At 40.1% G+C, this 20,183-nt stretch overlaps 1 protein-coding gene across 9 annotated transcripts in view; it reads left to right on the forward strand.

Moving 5' to 3' along the window:
- Positions 1–20,183, forward strand: part of THADA (THADA armadillo repeat containing) — a 324,726-nt gene that overhangs the window by 50,129 nt on the left and 254,414 nt on the right. For all 9 annotated transcript variants that reach the window (XR_014842042.1, XR_014842043.1, XR_014842044.1 and 6 more), the window contains one exon: positions 8,948–9,057. Coding sequence is in view for 4 of the 9 variants with exons in the window: in XM_085019406.1 (XP_084875532.1) it covers positions 8,948–9,057 (110 nt within the window). In the remaining 5 variants the exon portion in view is untranslated. The remainder of the gene's footprint in view (positions 1–8,947; positions 9,058–20,183) is intronic.

Here is a 20,183-nt window from a genome sequence, read left to right on the forward strand (position 1 = left end):
AACCATGTGACTGGTTTCGTGGAAATACTGCTAATGTTTTTATTCTCACACTCTCTGTGGCTGATGTGCTTGCATCTGGATAACAGCTGGGCCCCTGATGTTGCAAGGCTCTGAGATGGAGGACGGCGAAAGGGAACAGGACACTGCCAGCATCGTTATGTTCCTTATTCTCTTCCAAATCAAATAGGCGTCAGTGACCTAGAGTTACTTGCAGTCATTGCCGGTGACTGGCTAGAGTGCCAATGCCAACATCTTTGCTGAGGAATCCAGCTATGATTAATGATTACTTCACTGATGTGAAGTAAACATGTGCTAGAGCCCCTTGACTTCTCAACTTTTCAAGGACAACTTAAAATATCCAGTTTTCTGGGTTTGTTGGCTAGTGTTCAAAAAAAAAAAAAAAAAAAATTAAGGAAACAGATTTCTCTTTTACTGTAGCTGAGAAAGACCTGAAAGCGTCCTGCAAAAATCATTTTGCCTTGACACCTTTACAGAGCACCCCAGTCTTACAAAGTTATGTGGGATATCCATGTTAAAATTGTGAATTAATTTTTAAATGCAAATTAATATAAAATAGCTATTTGTAAAAACAACAACAGTAATGAAGGGAGGCTCTTATAAACCAAAGAACTCTTCTAATGACTGTTTTCTTGAGTAAGAAATAGAATCCATAGGCGTTCCCATCGTGGCTCAGCAGTTAAAGAACCAGACTAGTATCCATGAGGACACGTGTGGCTCGGATCTCAAGTTGCTATGGCTGTGGTGTAAGCCAGCAGCGGCAGCTCCAACTTGAGCCCTGGCCTGAGAACTTCCATGTGCTACACATGCGGCCCTATAAAGTCCAAAAAAAAAAGAGAAAGAAATAAAATCTTGTTTTTCTGTAAAATGCCCGTTTCCATTCTAATGAGATCATCTCTCCACGTCACCATTTCTGTGGTGACCCCACATATATATGCTTGAGAGGAAATTCATGACTGAATGAGTGCCTAAGAGTGTGTGTGATAGCACTATTCTGACACTGAAACTCTGCCCTCTGTGGAAAATTTTAGGCTTGATCATGCTAAATTTTACTTTAAAAATGCCTCAGTTTAGGAGCATTTAGTCAATGAGAAATGAAAGTCATCAAGACGTTAGCATTATTCATATTATTAGAGAATTCCTGCTTTTAAACATTAAAATTTTGCTCCATGAAATTCACTTAAACTAAACGCATTCCCATGTATCAGTACTTTTAAGAGATGGAAATAGCAACATTGGAGGTTTGGGATTAGCATGTGCACAGTGTGGCATATAAAATAACTGGCCAACGGGGACTGGCTGTATTGCACAGGGACCTCTACCCAGTATTCGGTGATGATCTATATGGAAGAGAATCCGAGAAAGAATGGATATGTGTTTATGTTTAACTGAATCACTTTGTTGTACAGCAGAAATTATCACAACATTGTAAATTAACTACACTTCAAGAAAACTTTAAAAAGATGAACAAAAAGTTAAAATAAATGACAGAGAAGAAAGTAGTTTACTCTGGAGTGGCAGGGCCATACCTAAGGTCTCCCTTCCTTCCAAGGGCATAGTCGCCCTGGCATTGCTAGGTCTTCTGTGCACCAGGAGGAAAAGCTACTAATTTAAGTCAGCAGCATCGGTGAATGTGACCATAACAGACCTGCAGATAGTCGCTGGAGTGACTTGCAGGTGGAATGCTCCCTGTTGTGGGGGGAGAATTTGGAACATGGATTTCTTATCCCCAAGAATCGTAATAACTGATCTTTTCTCTTGATGGACAAAAGAAGCTTTTCTTTACAACCTGAAATACTGATGTTCAGTCTGGTGCTTTTCTTGCTTCCCGCTCACCCTTCACCATTGGAAAAGTAACAGGATTCTGTTAGTTTGAAAATTGGGGCCTCTCATGTAGACAACAGGGAGGATTTCTTTTGAAACTCACTTGCTGATGTTACAGCCCTTGGTTACAGGAGTAACATCTTCAGCCCTCAAATGTGAATGTAGTTTATAACAGGCCAGCAGGTAGTGAGCCTCTAATTGGGGGATTTTTGCTGCAGTGTGAGGAGAAGATCTGGTGCACGTTTGTAATTCTGCGTATTCAGAGCTGTAGTCACAGAGCCTTAGAGCTGGAAGGAGCCCAGAGATGATAGTATCCAGCTCCCTTGTACAAGGGGAGACTGAAGCCCTTGGACGTTACCTGATTTGCCCAAGATCACAAAGCTGGTTTGTGGCAGCTCAGGGACAGGAACCCAGTTCTTTTGCTTCCCAGGCTGCGTTCTGACACGACACAGTGCCCCCTTTGTTCTGAATGGCTCATTTAATTTTTCTTTAAATTTAATTTTCCCTGCTTCCCACAGCCAACCAGATTTTTGCACGCAACAGGACAGTCAGGCAACTTGCTACTAAACTTTTAGCAAACAATCCATTTCCCTAGATGACTCCTTGTGAAGCAGTGTGTCCTCTGCAACTTCACCCAGAGGAAACGTCTTCATTCAGAGGCATGTCTGACTTTCCCCTGCGCTGTAATCACATCATGAAAGGTTCTTTCAGAGTGTCCCGTACAAGAGGCAGAGATAAAACCAGCTTTGAGGGATGTAAGTCGAGACCCTTAAAGAGTGAGCAGTGTGTGCAACCTTATCTCTCAGCTTCCTGACTGGTGTGTATCTGGATGTTTTGCTGATGTAGAGCTTTTGCTTGATACATTGTTGGTCCTCTTTCCTTGGGATATGGGATATCCAGGACCTACTGATTTTTTTAAACAACTTCCTCTACCTGGATTATCAGTTCATATGTTTATATAGTTCTCCTAATATTCTTAAAAAGAAGCTTTTGAGTAGATTTTTCACATCTGCTTTCCCCTTCCTAGTGATTATTGCCACAGAAAGGACATGAATAAAAATAATTAGCAACTATTAGAAATTTACAATTTTATTTTTTATTTTTATTTTTTGTCTTTTTTAGGGTCGCACCTATGGCATATGGAGGTACTAGGCTAGGAGCCGTAGCCATTGGCCTTCGCCAGAGCCACAGCAATGTGGGATCCAAGCCACGTCTGCGACCTACACCACAGCTCACGGCAATGCTGGATCCTTAACCCACTGAACGAGGCCAGGGATTGAACCCGCAGCCTCATGGTTCCTAGTCAGATTTGCTAACCACTGAACCACCACGGGAACTCCAGAAATTAACAATTAAAAAAAAAACTCCTACTTTAGAATCTATTGTAGTTTTCATGATGTACATGTCTAGCTGAGTTTATGCATTCCCTTAGTACTTTTGTTACTGTTTTAGATTTTCGTCAGTGGACTGTAAGTGGCATCTGTGTTTTCTAGCATTCATTCATTAAGTCATAAAGAAATTGCTTTTATATTTTCTTTTACCAAAGTTTATCTCTTAGAAATTATGATTAAAAATTGAACGGTACTGTATGCAAGTTTACCATTTTTAAGTTGTGAAATGAGGTTGAGCGTGTAATCACATCACTTAGTCCATGGTGATTTCCTGACTGCCTTACTGCAAGAATGTTGTGGGAACATTAAGAAATATCACATGTGGTTCTCTGACCTCAAAGGGCTTAGGTATATAATAGGGGATATAAGACAGAAATTCATCTAAAACAGTCAGACTAAAAGGCACGTTAAAATGCCACGTGGTTAAGAATTTTCCAGAAAACAAAGAATCAGCGTTCTGTTAGGAAGATATTTTTCTCTCCAAAAACCATCATCGTCTTTGTTATCATTTGTAGGAAGACAATGTTTGGGCTTTGAAGAAATCTCACGTGTTAGTAAGAAATCACTGTAGTGGAGAATATCCAGTGGAAATCATCAGTTATCTTATTGTAGCGGAAACTTTTACAAAGTATTCCATTTAACCAAAGTGGAATTAGAAACTCGTGTCGCCTGGTCTAAGGTTGTAAGAAGTGGCTGTGTCTTAAAGTAAAATTTAAGGTTTAGAGATTAACTCTCACTAGTTGATGACACAAAATAAACATTTAGCAAAACAAAAATTGACATTTAGCAGTATTGACTGCTATTCTCTGCCAGGTACTCTGCTAAATGCTTATATGCGTCGTAGGTTCTAGTACTAGTAAGGAGGCTGAGTAGGGTTCCTGACCTCAGCCGTCTTGGTTCTGGAATCCCAGATCTTAACCACTGTACAGGCTCTTTGCAGAGATGTCCCAGCTGTATACTTCAATCTTTTTGGCTTTCCTAATTTGTAATGTGGGCGGTTAGCCTTGATTTTTCTACTGTATTTTTCTCTATTATCTAGATAAAGGACAAATAACAAAAGTATTTACACTTGTTCTTTGTGGGTTTTATGCTCTCAGTGAGCATTTAGCCACCTTATTTTGTCTGTTGGTGAATTCCAGGTGCCTGGAGACGTGGCAAGTAGCTGTCCTCCCCTGTGGAAATTCATACCCTGTAAATCCATAAAGCATGTCGATTTGCCTGTAGAAAAATAGGTTTTCGGAAAAGATAGAACCAGGATATGCTGAACGTAAAAAGATGATGACTAGAATTTAAAGAATAGAAATCTGTGCCCCTTTTTTCCATTTTCCCATTAGTTCCCTTTCAAAAATTCTTAGGTGTATATTGCTTATTATTTATTACAGAGAATATTTTGTAAAGACAACATCCATATTAAAAGGTTTTGTGAACTTTATTATTATTATTTTTTTTTGTCTTTTGTTGTTGTTGTTATTGTTGTTGTTGTTGCTGCTATTTCTTGGGCCGCTCCCCGCGGCATATGGAGGTTCCCAGGCTAGGGGTTGAATCGGAGCTGTAGCCACCGGCCCACGCCAGAGCCACAGCAACTCGGGATCCGAGCCGCGTCTGCAACCTACACCACAGCTCACGGCAACGCCGGATCGTTAACCCACTGAGCAAGGCCAGGGACCGAACCCGCAACCTCATGGTTCCTAGTTGGATTCGTTAACCACTGCGCCACGATGGGAACTCCGGTTTTGTGAACTTTAAATAGAAGCTTGGTGGTATCTAATAGATTGAAAGGAGATTGAGTTGACTTTTCAGAGGACTTTTTCATTTTTTAAATTAAATTTAAAAATTCTTCTTCTGATTCAACCATTGACATAAGTTTCTACAGGGTTAAATATGTTCCCTGTAAGCTGATCATCCAAGGAGAGGATGTCAGCCTGACCTCTGTTCCCTGTCCAGCTGCTCCTGGACCACACTGCCCTGCTGACTCCTCCCACCCATGGTGATAGGGTACATGCCTACTTTGAAAGCCTGTCTTTCTGGCATGAACCTCGAGCCACTCAGCCAGGGCTGCCATCATTCTCCTGCATAATCTGTGTTCATTCATATAGAAAGACCCAGTAAGTATCTGGCAGGTAGCAGGTTCTTAATACATGTTTGTTCATTCATTCTAGCATCCCAGCTTCTCATGTTAATTATCCTTTTCTATACTGGCTCACCCAGGTGTATCTTACTTAAGGTTTGGCCATGAAGCTTTTTCTAATTATTTATTTCAAGGCAGAAAAGAATTTTCCTTTTTTAGAGCTGTTAAGCTTCTAATGGGCACCACCCAGTGTATTGGTTTCCTGCGAACTGAAAGCCTTTTGAGGGCAGGCATCTTGTTTTATTCTTTGTCTATCCAGTGCTAAGCTGCTAAGCATTTGACAGTGTGCTCAGTAAGTACTGTCGGATTAACAGAAATTTTATATTCTCTTCAAAGGGAAAAATTCATAATAAGCCTGGGTGTTACCTAAGTGGGTTTGTTGGGAAATTAAAGCGCAAAATGAATTGAGGAAAAGCTGTCTACCTCTCCCTGTGTCCTTAGAACCTCATTCTGTTTTCTGAGCCCAGGATTATTAAGGGTTGAGGTCTACCCTTGAGAAGTGAAACCATACACGGGTCGTACTATTTTTCTTCGATTTTTTATGCTTTTTGGTTTAGGGCTCTTTGAAAGGAGTTAAGGTAAAGGTTGCAGTGAAAATCTAACTATTACTGAAGAACTAGATTGTGAACCCTTTTAAGTTCCACAGAGAAGCATTTGCCAGTGCCATTTGTTTTTCTGAAGTTTGTTTTAATATCTGTAACATTAAAAAAAAATTAAGGATATTAGAGAGACTCTATCTCTATGACTCCCTGTTTCTATTTTTTGTGCCTTAAAACACCTTCTTAGAAATCTTGTATTTCTTTAATAATGGAAATGACCATTGTAACAAGTTAGTTAACTCATGTTTCTACTTGTCCTGTTTTGTAGGGTTATTGAGCTTTACCTCTGTTTTGGGTGTTAACTTCAGAGTTAGGGCTTGATAATTGTTGAAAATATATGCTGAAATTATGTATCAAAGGTAAAATGATAAGACTTACCCTTATTCTGGCTTTTGACACCTAGTAGTATGTAGCCTGTAAACAATATTAAAAATGAGGGGTATCATCAGATCTTCGCCTGAAAACTCTAGCCGAGGAACATGTCACTCTTTGGGGATATTAAAGCGTTAGAATTTAAAAACTTCTGTCATTAGCTGTTTTTCTGGTTCTATCTTGATCTCATATCTTATTCTTATTTCTCTAAATGTATCACTTGTCTTTCTATAATCATATTTAAAAACTTCTGTCATTAGCTGTTTTTCTGGTTCTGTCTTGATCTCATATCTGATTCTTATTTCTCTAAATGTATCCCTTGTCTTTCTATAATCATATGTATTTTGAATTTAAAAACTTCTGTCATTAGCTGTTTTTCTGGTTCTATCTTGATCTCATATCTGATTCTACATGTATCACTTGTCTTTCTATAATCATATATATTTTGAATTTAGAATATGTCTTTATCTATTCTCTACTTGGAAACCCAGACAGAGCTCACATTGAATTGAATTAGTTTATAAGTTAAGGGCCTGGGCTGAGCTTTTATTGCATTTTATTGTGTTCTATTTCATTTTATTTATTTATTTATTTTTAGGATCACACCTGTGGCATATGTAAGTTCCCAGGCTAGGGATCTAATCAGAGCTGCAGCTGCCAGCCTACACCACAGCCACAGCAACATCTGTGACCTATACCACAGCTCACGGCAATGCCAGATCCTTAACCACCTAAGCGGGACCAGGAATCGAACCTGCATCTTCGTGGATGTTAGTTGGGTTCGTTGCTGCAGAGCCACGATGGGCAGCTCCTGTGCTGAGCTTTTAGATTTATTAATGCATTTTAATACCTAGTCTGTGAGGCAGGTGCTGTTATTATTCCCAGGTTATCGATGAGGAAACTGAGACAGTTGCCTGTGGTCACATATTTAACTATACCTTCTACTGGTTATCATCTCTGAAGCGGACACAACTCACTGTGCCGAGATAGAAGTTGTTTCTGGAGAAGCACATGTGAGCTTTCTTGGGCTAGCTTGCTTTTTCACCATTCTATGACCTGTGGGGAGACCTGGATCAAGAGAAAGCCAGTTGTAGCTTTGGTCCTGAGTTTTATACACAACTGGAATTTCTAAAGCCTTGTTCAAGCCACCAAATCTTACAGTATAAAAGTTCAGACAACCTAACCAGTTTAATAGTTAGTGCTGTACAAAACTTCATCAGCAACTAATCGTCAGTCCTATCTTTATTTAATTATTTATCTATTTTGTCTTTTTAGGGCGGCACCCACAGCATATGGAGTTTCCCAGGCTAGGGATCGAATTGGAGCTGTAGCTCCCCGCTTACGCCACAGTCACAGCAATGCCAGATGGGAGCCGAGTCTGTGACCTACACCACAGCTCACGGCAGCGCCAGATCCTTAACCCATTGAGCGGGGCCATGGATTCTGGTCAGAATCATTTCTACCGAGCCACAATGGGAACTCCCTCAGTCCTGTCTTTAAAATAACATTGTCATATTTGTTTAAACCTACATGGGGAAAAGCAGCATGGAGGAAAGCAATTGGGTAGCATTCTGGAAAATTCCATGGTTCTGTCTCAAAGTGTAGCCTGTCAATTTTCAGGAAGCCGTTTGCACTAAATCCTGCATAGCCATTAACATTTATCTACCTCTAAAAAGCAATTATTGGAAAGTCCTGCTTAGTGGATTAGAGTTTCAGTTTGGGAAGATGAAAAAAATTCTGTAGATGGATGGTGGTTGCACAACAAAGTGAATGTACTGAGTGTCACTGAACCGTAGCCCTAGAAAGGGTTAAAATATTGAATTTCATTTATGTATACTTTAACCACAATAGAAAAAAAAAAAAACTATTTGAAGAGGAAAAAAGTAATTATTTCCCCTAGGCCTAGGTGTATGACGGTTGTCACCTGGTGTGATTTGCTCTTTGTGTTAAATGATAGGAGCCAGCACAGAGAACACAGCAAGGTTGTGAAGCTGGCGTAGGAGGCATTTCTAGTGTAGCAGTTTGAGATGGCCACATGTGGAGCCAGATTGCCCGGGTTTCTGTTCTGTTTCTACGATTTCCTTGCCTGGTGACCTTGACTAAATTACTTGGCCTTTCTGGGCCTCATTTTTCCCCATTGTAAAATGGAGCTAGCAGTGGTGCTTCTTTCATGGAAGTTATTGTGAGGACTAATTGTGATGTTATAAAAATGCTTCAAATGCTGCCTGTTGAATAGTGGATGGTAAATGGCTGGTCATCTAGACCTGAGCTCTAAATAATGTTACTGATGTAAACACATCTGTTGGAGTTCCCAGTGTGGCTCAGTGGGTATGAACTCGACTAGTATCCTTGAGGATGCAGGTTGGATCCCAGGCCCTGCTTAGTGGATTAAGGACCAGCATTGTCATGAGTTGTGATGTAGGTCACAGACGTGGCTCGGATCCCACGTTGCTGTGGTTGTGGCTATAGGCCAGTGGCTGTAGTTCCAATTCAGTCCCTAGCCTGGGAACTTCCATATGCTGCAGTGGGGACCTAAAAAAGTAAAAAAAAACAAAACGAAAGAATCTGTCAGTGTAAGCATAAATTGAATATGTATTTTTGATTTTGTTTTAAAGGTTAAAGAAATAGGAGATTACTTTAAACAACAGCTTTTGCAATCCAGGCACAGAGGAGCATTTGAACTGGCTTACACTGGCTTTGTGAAACTCACTGAAATTCTCAACAGGTAAAACAAAGCAAATATCCCTTTGTATACATTTTAAAAGACTAAATGTACAAACCGTGTGCTCAAAGTAGAATATAGTTGTATCTTTTGATGTTTAAAAGAATTAAGACTTAGTTGGCTTCAAAACTCATGAAAGAGATTGTTTTCTTAGGTTTCATTGTTTGATTTACTGCAGATGATGGAATGAAATGTCCAAACCAAGTCACTCTCTCATTGAAAGGGGATTTGACACACACTCGAAGATTTTGCTAAAAATAGCTCTGGAGTTACCATTTATTTTCATTGAATGAAATGACTTTTTGTCTGTTGGAAAATTACTTGGCATGTGGAATGAAATAAGCCCTCCAGTTTTTTTGATTTGTGTATATTACAGACAGAGAAACACTTAAGGATTTTGTGTTTTTCTTCTTAATTTTATCTCACAGAAAAACTTGAGAGAACAGTAAATAGACCAAAAAGTATAAAAGACTTTTCCCCCTTACTTGGGAAAATACTTAGGTAGATTTCATACATTTAGCCAAGTGTATTTGTTTTGACATTATAGGTGCTGATAATTTCATTCATTCATATAATAGATTTCCTACAAAGAGCTTGTGAGGAAACCTTAAATTACTTAATGACTAAGTGTTCATGGCAAGTGTTCTCTAAATAAAAGGTAGTATTTTCCAGGAAAACATTTCCATTGCCTGGAAACTTTTTGAAATGAAGCGGAGTTCTGCCAGCCTTGTAGCCTCAGCAAACATTTTATTTTGGGCCGTTAAGACATCTACTTGAATATTTTTGAAACATTTTTTTCACACTCCTGGTAAAAACATTCATAAAACATTTTGGCAGTTATGGGCTGCACAGAGTATCTTTAAGTGATACATTATAAAATATCCCTGACATTAAACTGCTGATCTTGAAAATATTTTGTTATCTTTGCACCTCTTCCTTTCCAGTGTAGACACGACTTAAGGAATTTTTCTCACAACACAACACACTTTACTCCCTTCAAATCAATTAGCAAATATATTTATTGAACACTAGCTGTATGCTTAGTACTGGGCTTGGTTTGGATGATATAGTAGTTCTTTATGAGACAAGGTTCTGTTCTCAAACAGCTTATGGTTTAGTTGGGAAAATAAGCAGGGATGAAATTCAAAATATTTAACAAGTAGTATCTCATGGGCACTGACTGGTCAGAACAGACACTGGCTGTTAGCACCCAAACAGCGTTGTCCATATGGATGTGTGTTAGCTGAATACAAGCTTGGAACGTGAGACCAAGACACTTGAACAAGCTGGGGCCAATATAATTGTCAAAACTTGGGTGAAATTTATGAACTTTACAGGATTAGCAGAGAGAGAGAGAGAGAGAGAGAGAGAGAGAGAGAGAGCAGCAAGGAAAGGCTAATAATGGTAGAGGTGGGGTTCATGCTGCTGCCCAAGTAAGGTTTAAGTAGATGGGAGGAGACTTTGTGAGCAAGCGTTCTGAGACTGGAAGCAGCCTGCCACAGTGTTAGGGGAGCCTGATGTCGTGGTGGTGCTGGTGGTAGAGTTAGTAGGCAACAGCATACAGCTGGATAGAGGAAGGCCAAATTATGGATACCCAGAGAGCAGATTTGCTGTAGTAGAGATGGAAAGAGGCACTGAACATTTTTGATCTGAAATAGATCATAGGAGACACGTAGCATAGAGAAATAGCAATAAGCTACAACACAAGGTCTTAGTTATACGCATTCTTTTTGCCTTTTTTTAGAGACACACCTGCAGCATATGGAAGTTCCCAGGCTAGGGATCAAATCAGAGCTGCAGCTGTGGGCCTACATGACAGCCACAGCAATGACAGATCTGAGCCACGTCTGCAGCCTACACCACAGCTCACGGCAATGCTGGCTCCTTTAACCCATTGATCGAGGCCAGGGATCAAACCTGCAGCCTCATGGATACTAGTTGGGTTCTTAACCCACTGAACCACAATGGGAACTCCACTTATATGCATTCTATTTACTGGCAGTGACATTGTACAAAAGTTAACCTCTTTGGCCTCCGATCTCTTCATCTGTTAAAGTACAAAAAGGAGTGTTTGCCCTCTTGACAGATATCTCAGGCTTTTGTTTTATGGATCAAGTGAGATAAATATTATTAAACTTTCTACAAATGTAAAACATTATGAGATTGATGTTGGTAGTGGTGTTTGTGTGTCAAGGTGGTTTTTCAGTTGAAAGTATTGGATAGATTGTAATGACAGATTATCATGAGGAGAGCCTGGAATCACGCTTAGCAGTCTAGAGCTGAGGTGGTGAGAGTTTTGTGAATGGAGGCAGAGAACCGAGCATCTCATGAACATTCAGCCCCACACAGTAACAAGCCTACACGTAATATTTGTAATATTTAGAAGGGAACCTGTAGACATCTCTTATTTTATTTCATGACTCTATGTGTCAAGAATTCGGGCATAGCTGGGTGATTCTTCTCCCCAGGGTATCCCCTGAATTTAGTTGATGGTGTTCAGATGGCAGATGAACTGGCGAGGAGGGTCCAAAACAACTTTAATCACATTTACGGCACTGAGTGGCGTAGCTGGAAGACAGGGCCTCGTTGCGACTTCATGTGGCCTCTCAGCATGGCAATCTTAGGGTAGTTGAAGTTCTTCTATGGTAGCTGACTTCCTCCAGAGAGACTGTTCCAAGAGAACCTGGCAGAAGAACCTGCACGGTCTTTTCTGACCTGGCCTTGGAAGTCTCAGAGCATGGCTTCATTCACATTCTTTTGGTTCTAAGTGAGTCCTAGTGCCCGTCAGATTCAAAGGGAGAGGAATTAGACTTCACCATTGGATGTTAAAATGGCAAGATCATGTTGTAGGAATACATGTCGGATGGGGAGATAAGTGCTGGCCATCTTTGAAAAACGCAGTCTGCCTCATGAGGCAAACTGAATGGGAGTGGTGGAGGTTGCTGGGGAGTGAGTTAGCTGTTCCTGTGGGTTAATTCTTGGTGGCCAGAAAAGTAGGATTGATGTTAACAAAGACAAGGAGACTGAAAGAGGGAACTAGATTGATAATGATGAATAAATTTGTTTTTTATGTGTTGAGTGGGAGGCAATGGTGGCATATACTGGTGGAAATACTTAAATCAGAACTGGGAGATAGGGGATTAGTTTGGGCGGTGTTACAGAAACAGAGATGGGATTTATGAGCTGTCTTCATAAATATCATAGTTAGTGGGCTTGAAGTCTTTAGGGAAGAGCTTAACGGGATAAATGGACAGAGGACCAAGGACAGAGGCTTTTGAACAACTGTACTGTGCAGTTGAAAGTACAGTGGAAGACATTCCAAATGAATGGAGTGAGGAGATGAGGCAAGGCCCAGTGCCTGGTCTCTCAGCCACACCTAATCTGCTTTCAAGATCTCCTCATGGCTTTTAACCAACCTGTTATGAGTTCCCAACTGTTGCTTCCAAACCGAGTGGTTCCCTGATCCCCTTGGAGACTTTTCAGATCCGCTGAAGAGAATGTTTTATGGAGAACATCTCCGCAGTGTGTGTGGCTTCCTTTTGTTTGGTTTTTCCATTTTTAAAGAAAATGTGTTTCTTTTGGATCCTTTTGAAAGCTTTTTATCAGCTCTTAAGTTATGAAAAGGTTATTTAGGCATACAACATTTTTAAAGTTTGCAGAAAGAAATCTGGGTTTTCATGAAAATCCACTGAAATGGAGGCCAACTGCTGGCCACCTCTTGAACTACAGCTGTGTTAAGGAAGGAAGCACTTAAAGAGATTGATGGATAAATAACTGAAGAGTTAAACATGAGCCACATTGTTTGAGTTGGTTTTTAATAAGATTATTCCAAATGTCTTCAAATGTAAACTGGCTTCACAATTAAACAGTCATCTAAAAATAAATAGGAATGGGAGACACTCTTCTCTTTTCTGGGAATTTTTTCAAAGTAACACTTGCACACACACACAGTATGTTGAGTTAATTTTCTAGAATCTGATTTTCTTATATAGTGCTTTCTGTTTTGAATTTGATGAAATATTCATGCAGTCTTTAAAAAACATCATTACCTGCCTATGCATAATTACCTGCTTAAGCATTTGGTGAGAGTGGTTAAGTATATTAAAATAGTTATAACTGTAAATTCAGGTTTCTGATGAAATTCATATTTGCTTATTTACTCTCTATGATCTTACTATTTTACATTATTTTCTTTCAATGAAAATGAATGGAATCCTAAACTAGGGTGGCAAGCCAGGTAATCAAGCTTTCATTTATTCAACCATAAATTAAAAGCTTAAGGGAGTTCCCGTTCGTGGCGCAGTGGTTAACGAATCCAACTAAGAACCACGAGGTTGTGGTTTGATCCCTGGCCTTGCTCAGCGGGTTAAGGATCCGGTGTTGCCATGAGCTGTGGTGTAGGTTGCAGACGTGGCTTGGATCCCGCGTTGCTGTGGCTCTGGTGTAGGCCAGTGGCTACAGCTCCAATTCGACCCCTAGCCTGGGAACCTCCGTATGCTGCAGGAGCAGCCCTAGAAATGGCAAAAAGACAAAAAAAAAAAAAAAAAAAAAAGCTTAACTGTAAGGGGAGTTAAATTGTTGACTACAATTCTAACTCTAAAAGGGAGGTTCGCAAGTCCTTCATATTATCTTACTCTTCATTTTTAAAAATTGCTTTGCTTATTAAAAGGTAGCTTAATGTACAAATATTTATTGCACTAATTACAATCATTTTCACATGATTGGCCTAAAAAGATGAATTGCTGACATTAAGGAATTTTTGTCATAAAATGCTAGTGCGGACTCATGGATGTGAACAATTATTTATGATGGACAGAAGTAAATTAAATGTTTGTTTAAACTTTCATCAGCTAATTATAGCTACTACAATTCAAATTCAATAGAAAACTTCTTATGAACAATTGAAATAAAATAATCAAAAAATGATGTCTCTCTACTGGAGAATGAAAGACCAAGTTTCTAAAGAATATGCAGGGAGTTCCTGTTGTGGCTCAGCGGGTTACAAACCCAACTAGTAGCCATGAGGATGTGGGTTTAATCCCTGGCTTTGCTCAGTGGGTTAAGGATCTGATGTTGCTGTGAGCTGTGGTGTAGGTTGCAGGCTCGGCTCAGATCCCGCATTGCTGTATCTGTAGGCCGGCAGCTGAGCTCTGATTCCCCTAGCTTGGGAACTTATGCTGCAGGTGTGGCTGTGAAAACTGCCAAAAAAAAAAAAAAGAACATGCAGTCGAGCAAGAAATAAATGTAAACTGTAATATATGAGATTTTTGGGGAAAGTCATTTAACTCTAAATAAAAAATATATAATCTTGTTTAAGCCTTTATTTTCATCTCCTTTGGCAAATGTGTCTAAACAGGACACTTTCTCTTCCTCTTTTTTGGCCGCCCTGTGCATATGGAGTTTGCAGGCCAGGGATCAGATCTGAGCTGTGGCTGCAACCTACACAATGCTGAATCCTTAATCCGCTGTGCTGGGCAGGGGACCAAACCTGCATCCCAGCACTCCAGAGATGCCGCTGATCCCATTGCACCATAGTGGGAATTCCTGAATAGGACACTATTTATTTCTGAGTATCCTATGAATTTTATTTGAAATATTAATAATTAAGAATAGCCAGAGTTCCCGCTGTGGTGCAGTGGGTCAATGAAGGCTTGGATTCGATCCCTGGCCCAGGAAATTCCATATGCCGTAGGAGCGGCCCAGAAAGAAAAAAAAAGAAGAACTAAATGATCAGTCACTCTGGGAAGCCATATTAACACTTCCTGTAGAGAAAAATCTTTTAAATTTCCCATTTCTACAGTGGATTAAAGGGATTAAAACTAGAATGCCTTAATGTTTAAAATCTAGATCTTTGTTGTGTCTTTGGTTTATGACCCTTGGATTTTTCTGTTTAAGCCCCTCCATAGCTGAGTAAGATATTACCTTCTGGAACTTTGAATACTCATTTTTAAAGTCCTCATAATAATACTGAGTCATTTAGACTCAACTACCGAGGCATCTTGTGTTTAGTAACTTCTTTCTCGACTTCGTTAGTAAAGTCTCAGAGTTTTTAATGTCAATCTTTTTCTGCTTGATCTCAGAGAAGGATTATATTAAATATTAAGAGAACGAACAATTTGTTACATCCTTCTAACCACTTTTTTAAATCCACCATATCTTGCCCTTCTCCCCGTGGCTTTCTGATTGGTAATTCAATTTAGATTTGATCATTGTTATTATTGCCTGTGCCTGCAGCTGAGGCTTCAAAATAACCCCCTGATGTTTTAGCCTGCAGTAAACCTCAACAATATTTGATAGTGGTGAAGGAGGTTAAGATGGCTTCTGTTGATATGTAGCTTCCTCACTGGATCTCATTTGGGCAAGTCGTTTTTTTCAGGCTTAAAATTTCTCCATGCTTCAGGGCTATGTTCCCTTTTAAAAATGTGCCTGCACATGCACACAACCTTTCTGCACATCTGTCACTGTTTAGTTTAATTGAAATAATAAACATGAACCTTAAAATAATAAACACAATACTTGACCAAAGAATGAATGGAGTGGAGAATTTAACTTAGGAAATAATAGGAGCTTGGAAAAATTTCTATGTAAGGAAACATAACCATACTGAAAGAGTTTGAGGAAATGAAGGTAACATTTCTCAATTAACAATAGTAATATAACTAATCAGAACTCAGCAACAACAAAAATAGCTCTGTGTTACCATACTTAGGTGGGTGGACGAAGCCATTGGAAAGCCACTCTGTAGTCAGGGAACCTAATTTATTGGCACAAAATAGTCTAATGACCAATTAGTCGGGTATACAGCATATGTAATTTGATTTCAGTCTGGGTTTTATGCTTATCTTAGAATACTTACCCACTACCAGTGAGATAGCTTTGTGGATCGAAATTGGACTAATCCGGTTATAGAACAATCATTTGCTTCAGTGATCTTCACAAAGACCTAAACACCAGCCATGGCCTGGCCTGTGGCAATTCTTTTATTTTAGGTAGGGACTCAGGCAATAGCACTTAGCATAGAAAAATCAAACCAAATAAACAAACAAACAAAACAAAACAAAACTCCCCTGCCTCTTTCCTGTCAGCCTTAAAAATTTTTTTCCCCTACTATTTCTTGACTGTGCTGAAAGGGACAATCGCAGTGGTCTGTTTCCTCCTGCATCCCTATCCTTAACCCCCTCTCTCATGGAGTGTAAAGAATATTGAGGTGTGAGTTAAAGCTGACCCAGTTCCACCCACCAGCTCTGATGACACTAGAGAAGCCATGTAACCTCTCTAGGCTGCTCTGTCCTCTTTGGTTAAATACGAGAATTGGCCTTCTGAGGCCTCTTTTAGTTCTGAGGCTTCTGCTCGGTGTACAATGCTGCTGTCTAGTTTCGGAAAGTGTGGATTTCGGGTATGAAAGATTGAGGTAAATTGAATACGTTTGTAGTAACCTTCTTTTAGAACTGGTAAACCAATGTCTTAGGAGTTTTGTGGATTAATAACATTTAATGAATGTTGCTTTTGAAGAACCTTGAATCCTTTGTAAGAAAGTTACAATTTTTCCATATACTCAGAGACTGAAGACAATGCGTAGTTTGTATTAATTTGACACTGGAGTGAAGCAAAAAGAGCCTTCAGACAAAGAGGATGTCCGCTCTTTCAGGGGAGAGGCACAAGCAGCCTAGCATTCCCCATGCCTGTGGTTGGTGCGTGCATGGGGCTGGCAGGGCGAGCCATGGGCTGCTTGGCCCAAGGACCTTTCTTTGCCTTTTCCTGGCTGACCCTGGATTGTGTGCTGAGGAACCAAAACAAACAACTAGTGTCTGCCGCATTGTTCTTGAGAGCCTTGCGTGGTTCCATTTTTACCTCTCAATTCCTTCATTATCATAAACACCAGCAACTCTAGAGTTTTGAAATCACTTCCTTATGAAGTAATCTTGCCTTGCTGGGGAGTAGACAGAAAGTTCATTGAATAGTTGGCCCTCCAGGTTAGGCTGTTATTGTGTTTTTCTAGGCCCAGTGCTTATACCAGGGATGAGCCTTCAGATTTCAGCCCTTCTTTTCTACACCTAGTGTTTCAATTATCTGCCTCCCTGAAGGAGCAGGCAGCAGCTGTGCCAGCTGATGAATGTGCAGCAGCCGATGTGCACACCAGTTGGTCCTTATTCATTCAACAAACGATTTCTTAAACAGCTACTGTGTGCCAGATGCTCCATTTGACCATTAAGAGTATGATGTGGCAAGCTAGAGTTTCTGTTAACCTAGAGACAATTATTAGGACCTAAGTTTGAAACATTTAACTCCGTAGAACTAAGAGAGGCATGTGAAGACCCGAACAGGGGGCTGTGGCCTGTGTGGGGCCATGATGAGGTGTTTTTCAGACAGTTTCATCAGGAGCTTTGGGTACTTATATAATTTAGGGTCATTGTTTTCTCCATTTGGAATAGTCACCCAGTACTAATATCTCATTGAATTTCAGAGCATTTGGTTTTGGTTTTGTTTTTTTTTTGGCCTGAGGTATGTGGAAGTTCCCAGGTCAGGGACTCAAACCTGCACCATAGCAAGTGACTTGAGCTGCTGCGGTGTCAGTGCCAGATCCTTAACTCACTGTGCCACAGGGGAACTCCCAGAGCATTTTTACAATGATTTTATTTTCACTCTTGGGCATTGAAAAATCAAGTGATTTGTCCATAGTCACCACTAGTTGGTGACAGAGCCAGCACTAGAATCCAACTCGTTTTTCTGAACTTCATTCTGCATCGGGAATAAGCAATTCAACAAAGGTATATTGATCACCTGCTTTATGTAAGAAATTGTGATAGGTGGACATTATAGAGGCTGACGTACTGGTAAAACATGGTTCTTATTCTTAGAGGCACTTCTCGCTTAGAATTTTCATCTTTGGTTTTAGAGAAATAATTTGGATGCTTTACAAGGCAGAAATGGAAGACCAGGAAAAAAGTCCACTCACTGAGCTGTCTGCCCAGGTTGTGGGAAGAGTGATTAACACATTAATGAAACAAGCAAGGCAAGAGGAAGGGCCCGATGGGAGGCAGGATAATACTTTACCTGTGCTGAGTTTGAGGTGGTGTTAGAGGCTGCCTAGTGGCATAGCAGACAGTTGGAAATACAGGTCAGGAGATTGGGGGAGGGATCGGAGTAGGAGACAGGGTGATCTGGGACGGCTCCGATGTTTTAGCCCTAAAAATGTCTAATACAGCATCCTGGGAAACCCTTCTGTCCCGGGCAGACAGGGACGTTGGTCATCCTTACTAGAGGTATGTATTTGAGAGACATCCACACAAAGGAAATAATCAAAGGCACGGGCGTGGTCTCCTGAAGAGCCTTTAGAGAGAAGGGAATGGTTATAATCTGGGATTGAATGTTATATGTGTTAGAATTCGGAAACATTGGTCATTTGAAACATAGTTCCTATCCTACGTTCACACAGGTACAAACCTCATTTAAATAACACTTTCCACAAACCTGAACCCTCTGCTGGGTTTTGAACTCTATCCTTCGTTCTGTTCTTGAATACTGGGGGGAAAAAATGATCTCTTGGGGTAGTATTTAGGCTAACAGAGTTGGGTTTTTTTGTTTTTTTGTCCTTTTGCCTTTTCTAGGGCCTCTCCTGAGGCATATGGAGGTTCCCAGGCTAGGGGTCTAATCAGAGCTGTAGCTGCCGGCCTACGCCAGAGCCACATCAACGCGGGATCCGAGCCGCATCTGCAACCTACACCACAGCTCACGGCAACGCCGGATCCTTAACCCACTGAGCAAGGGCAGGGATGGAACCCTCAACCTCATGGTTCCTAGTGGGATTCGTTAACCACTGCGCCAGGATGGGAACTCCCAGAGTTGGTTTTGATTGGAAATTTCAGTAGAAAATATCTTCCTCTCAGTGCTGTGACCTTGGTATGTGCAGACTCTGAGTGTGTTCCTACCTGTTGGAGGAAGCTAAGGACTTGAACCACCCGCAAGCTCTAATGGTGGCATCCCTTTGTCACTGGAAAGCACTGCTGTTTATCCCTTTCTTTTCCAGTTACTATACCCTCTTACTTTGTCAGCCCAGTTTGTAGAATGGTGCACTTAATGGAGTTGGTTAAGTCCTAAATTGTTCCTTTACCCAACAGATATTCAATTAGCTCCCTATTGGGATGCCAGGCCTTGTTCTGGGTACTGGGAATAAGGAAGTGGATAGGACAGAGTGTGTCCCTAATATCATGAAGTTCATATTTTATTTTTTATTGATGTACATTTGTATGTATTTATAAAAATGCCTGGGAAGATAAATTCCAAACTTCTCATAGTGATCTCAACATCATAGTTGAATGATTTTCATTTTTTCTTTCTTTCTTTCTTTCTTTCTTTATTTTTTTTTTGGTAAGTGTAGCTTTTCTTTTTTTCTATTTATTAAAATTTTTTTAATTAAAGTATATTTGATTTACAGTGTTGTGTCAATTTCTACTGTGCAGGAAAGTAACCCAGTCATACATGTTTACATTCTTTTTCTTGTATTCTATCATGTTCTATCACAAGAGATTGGATATAGTTCCCATGTGCTGTCCATGGAGTTTATATTTTAAAGGCCATCTAGTAAATAACAAACTGTAATAAAGCAATATGTATTTTGATGTGATAAAGTTTGGTGGTAAAGAAAATTCTCTTTCCTCTCATACTAAAGTAAGTCAAGGCTTGTATAACAAGAAGCAGCAGCTTTCTGAGGGAAGAGCTTTCCAAGAGAAACAATTATATTCCAAGGGAACAATTATTGCAAAAGCCTTTGGTGTATTTAAAGAACAGAATGCTAGAGGTTGTCCAAATATGTAGGGTTTTGTGAGCCAGGATCTCGTGCTCCCTGAAATTTTTTTTTTCCCAAAGTGTCTCCAAACAGATGGATAAAAAAAATACAAGGTATCTTGGGAATTGTACAAACATTAATATGTGTAGACCCTAGTAAGTAACTTTAAGATGATCAACAAAAAAGTGCATATGTGTGTTACAGAGTTGCGTGGAAGGGGGAAAAGGGCTGGTTAGGACAAATGAAAAATTACGTGAATATAAACTAATTGGAACGAAAGTTTCTGTTCCCAGAAAGTATGATTTATCTCCCGAGACTGCCTTTATCCTCCTCCTGACTCTTT

Source organism: Sus scrofa, chromosome 3 (genome assembly GCF_054392235.1).
Source record: "Sus scrofa isolate SSC_HxYL_T2T_F1_AM1 chromosome 3, Sscrofa_HxYL_maternal_Yorkshire_Landrace_v2.0, whole genome shotgun sequence".
NCBI classification, from domain to species: Eukaryota; Metazoa; Chordata; class Mammalia; order Artiodactyla; family Suidae; genus Sus; species Sus scrofa.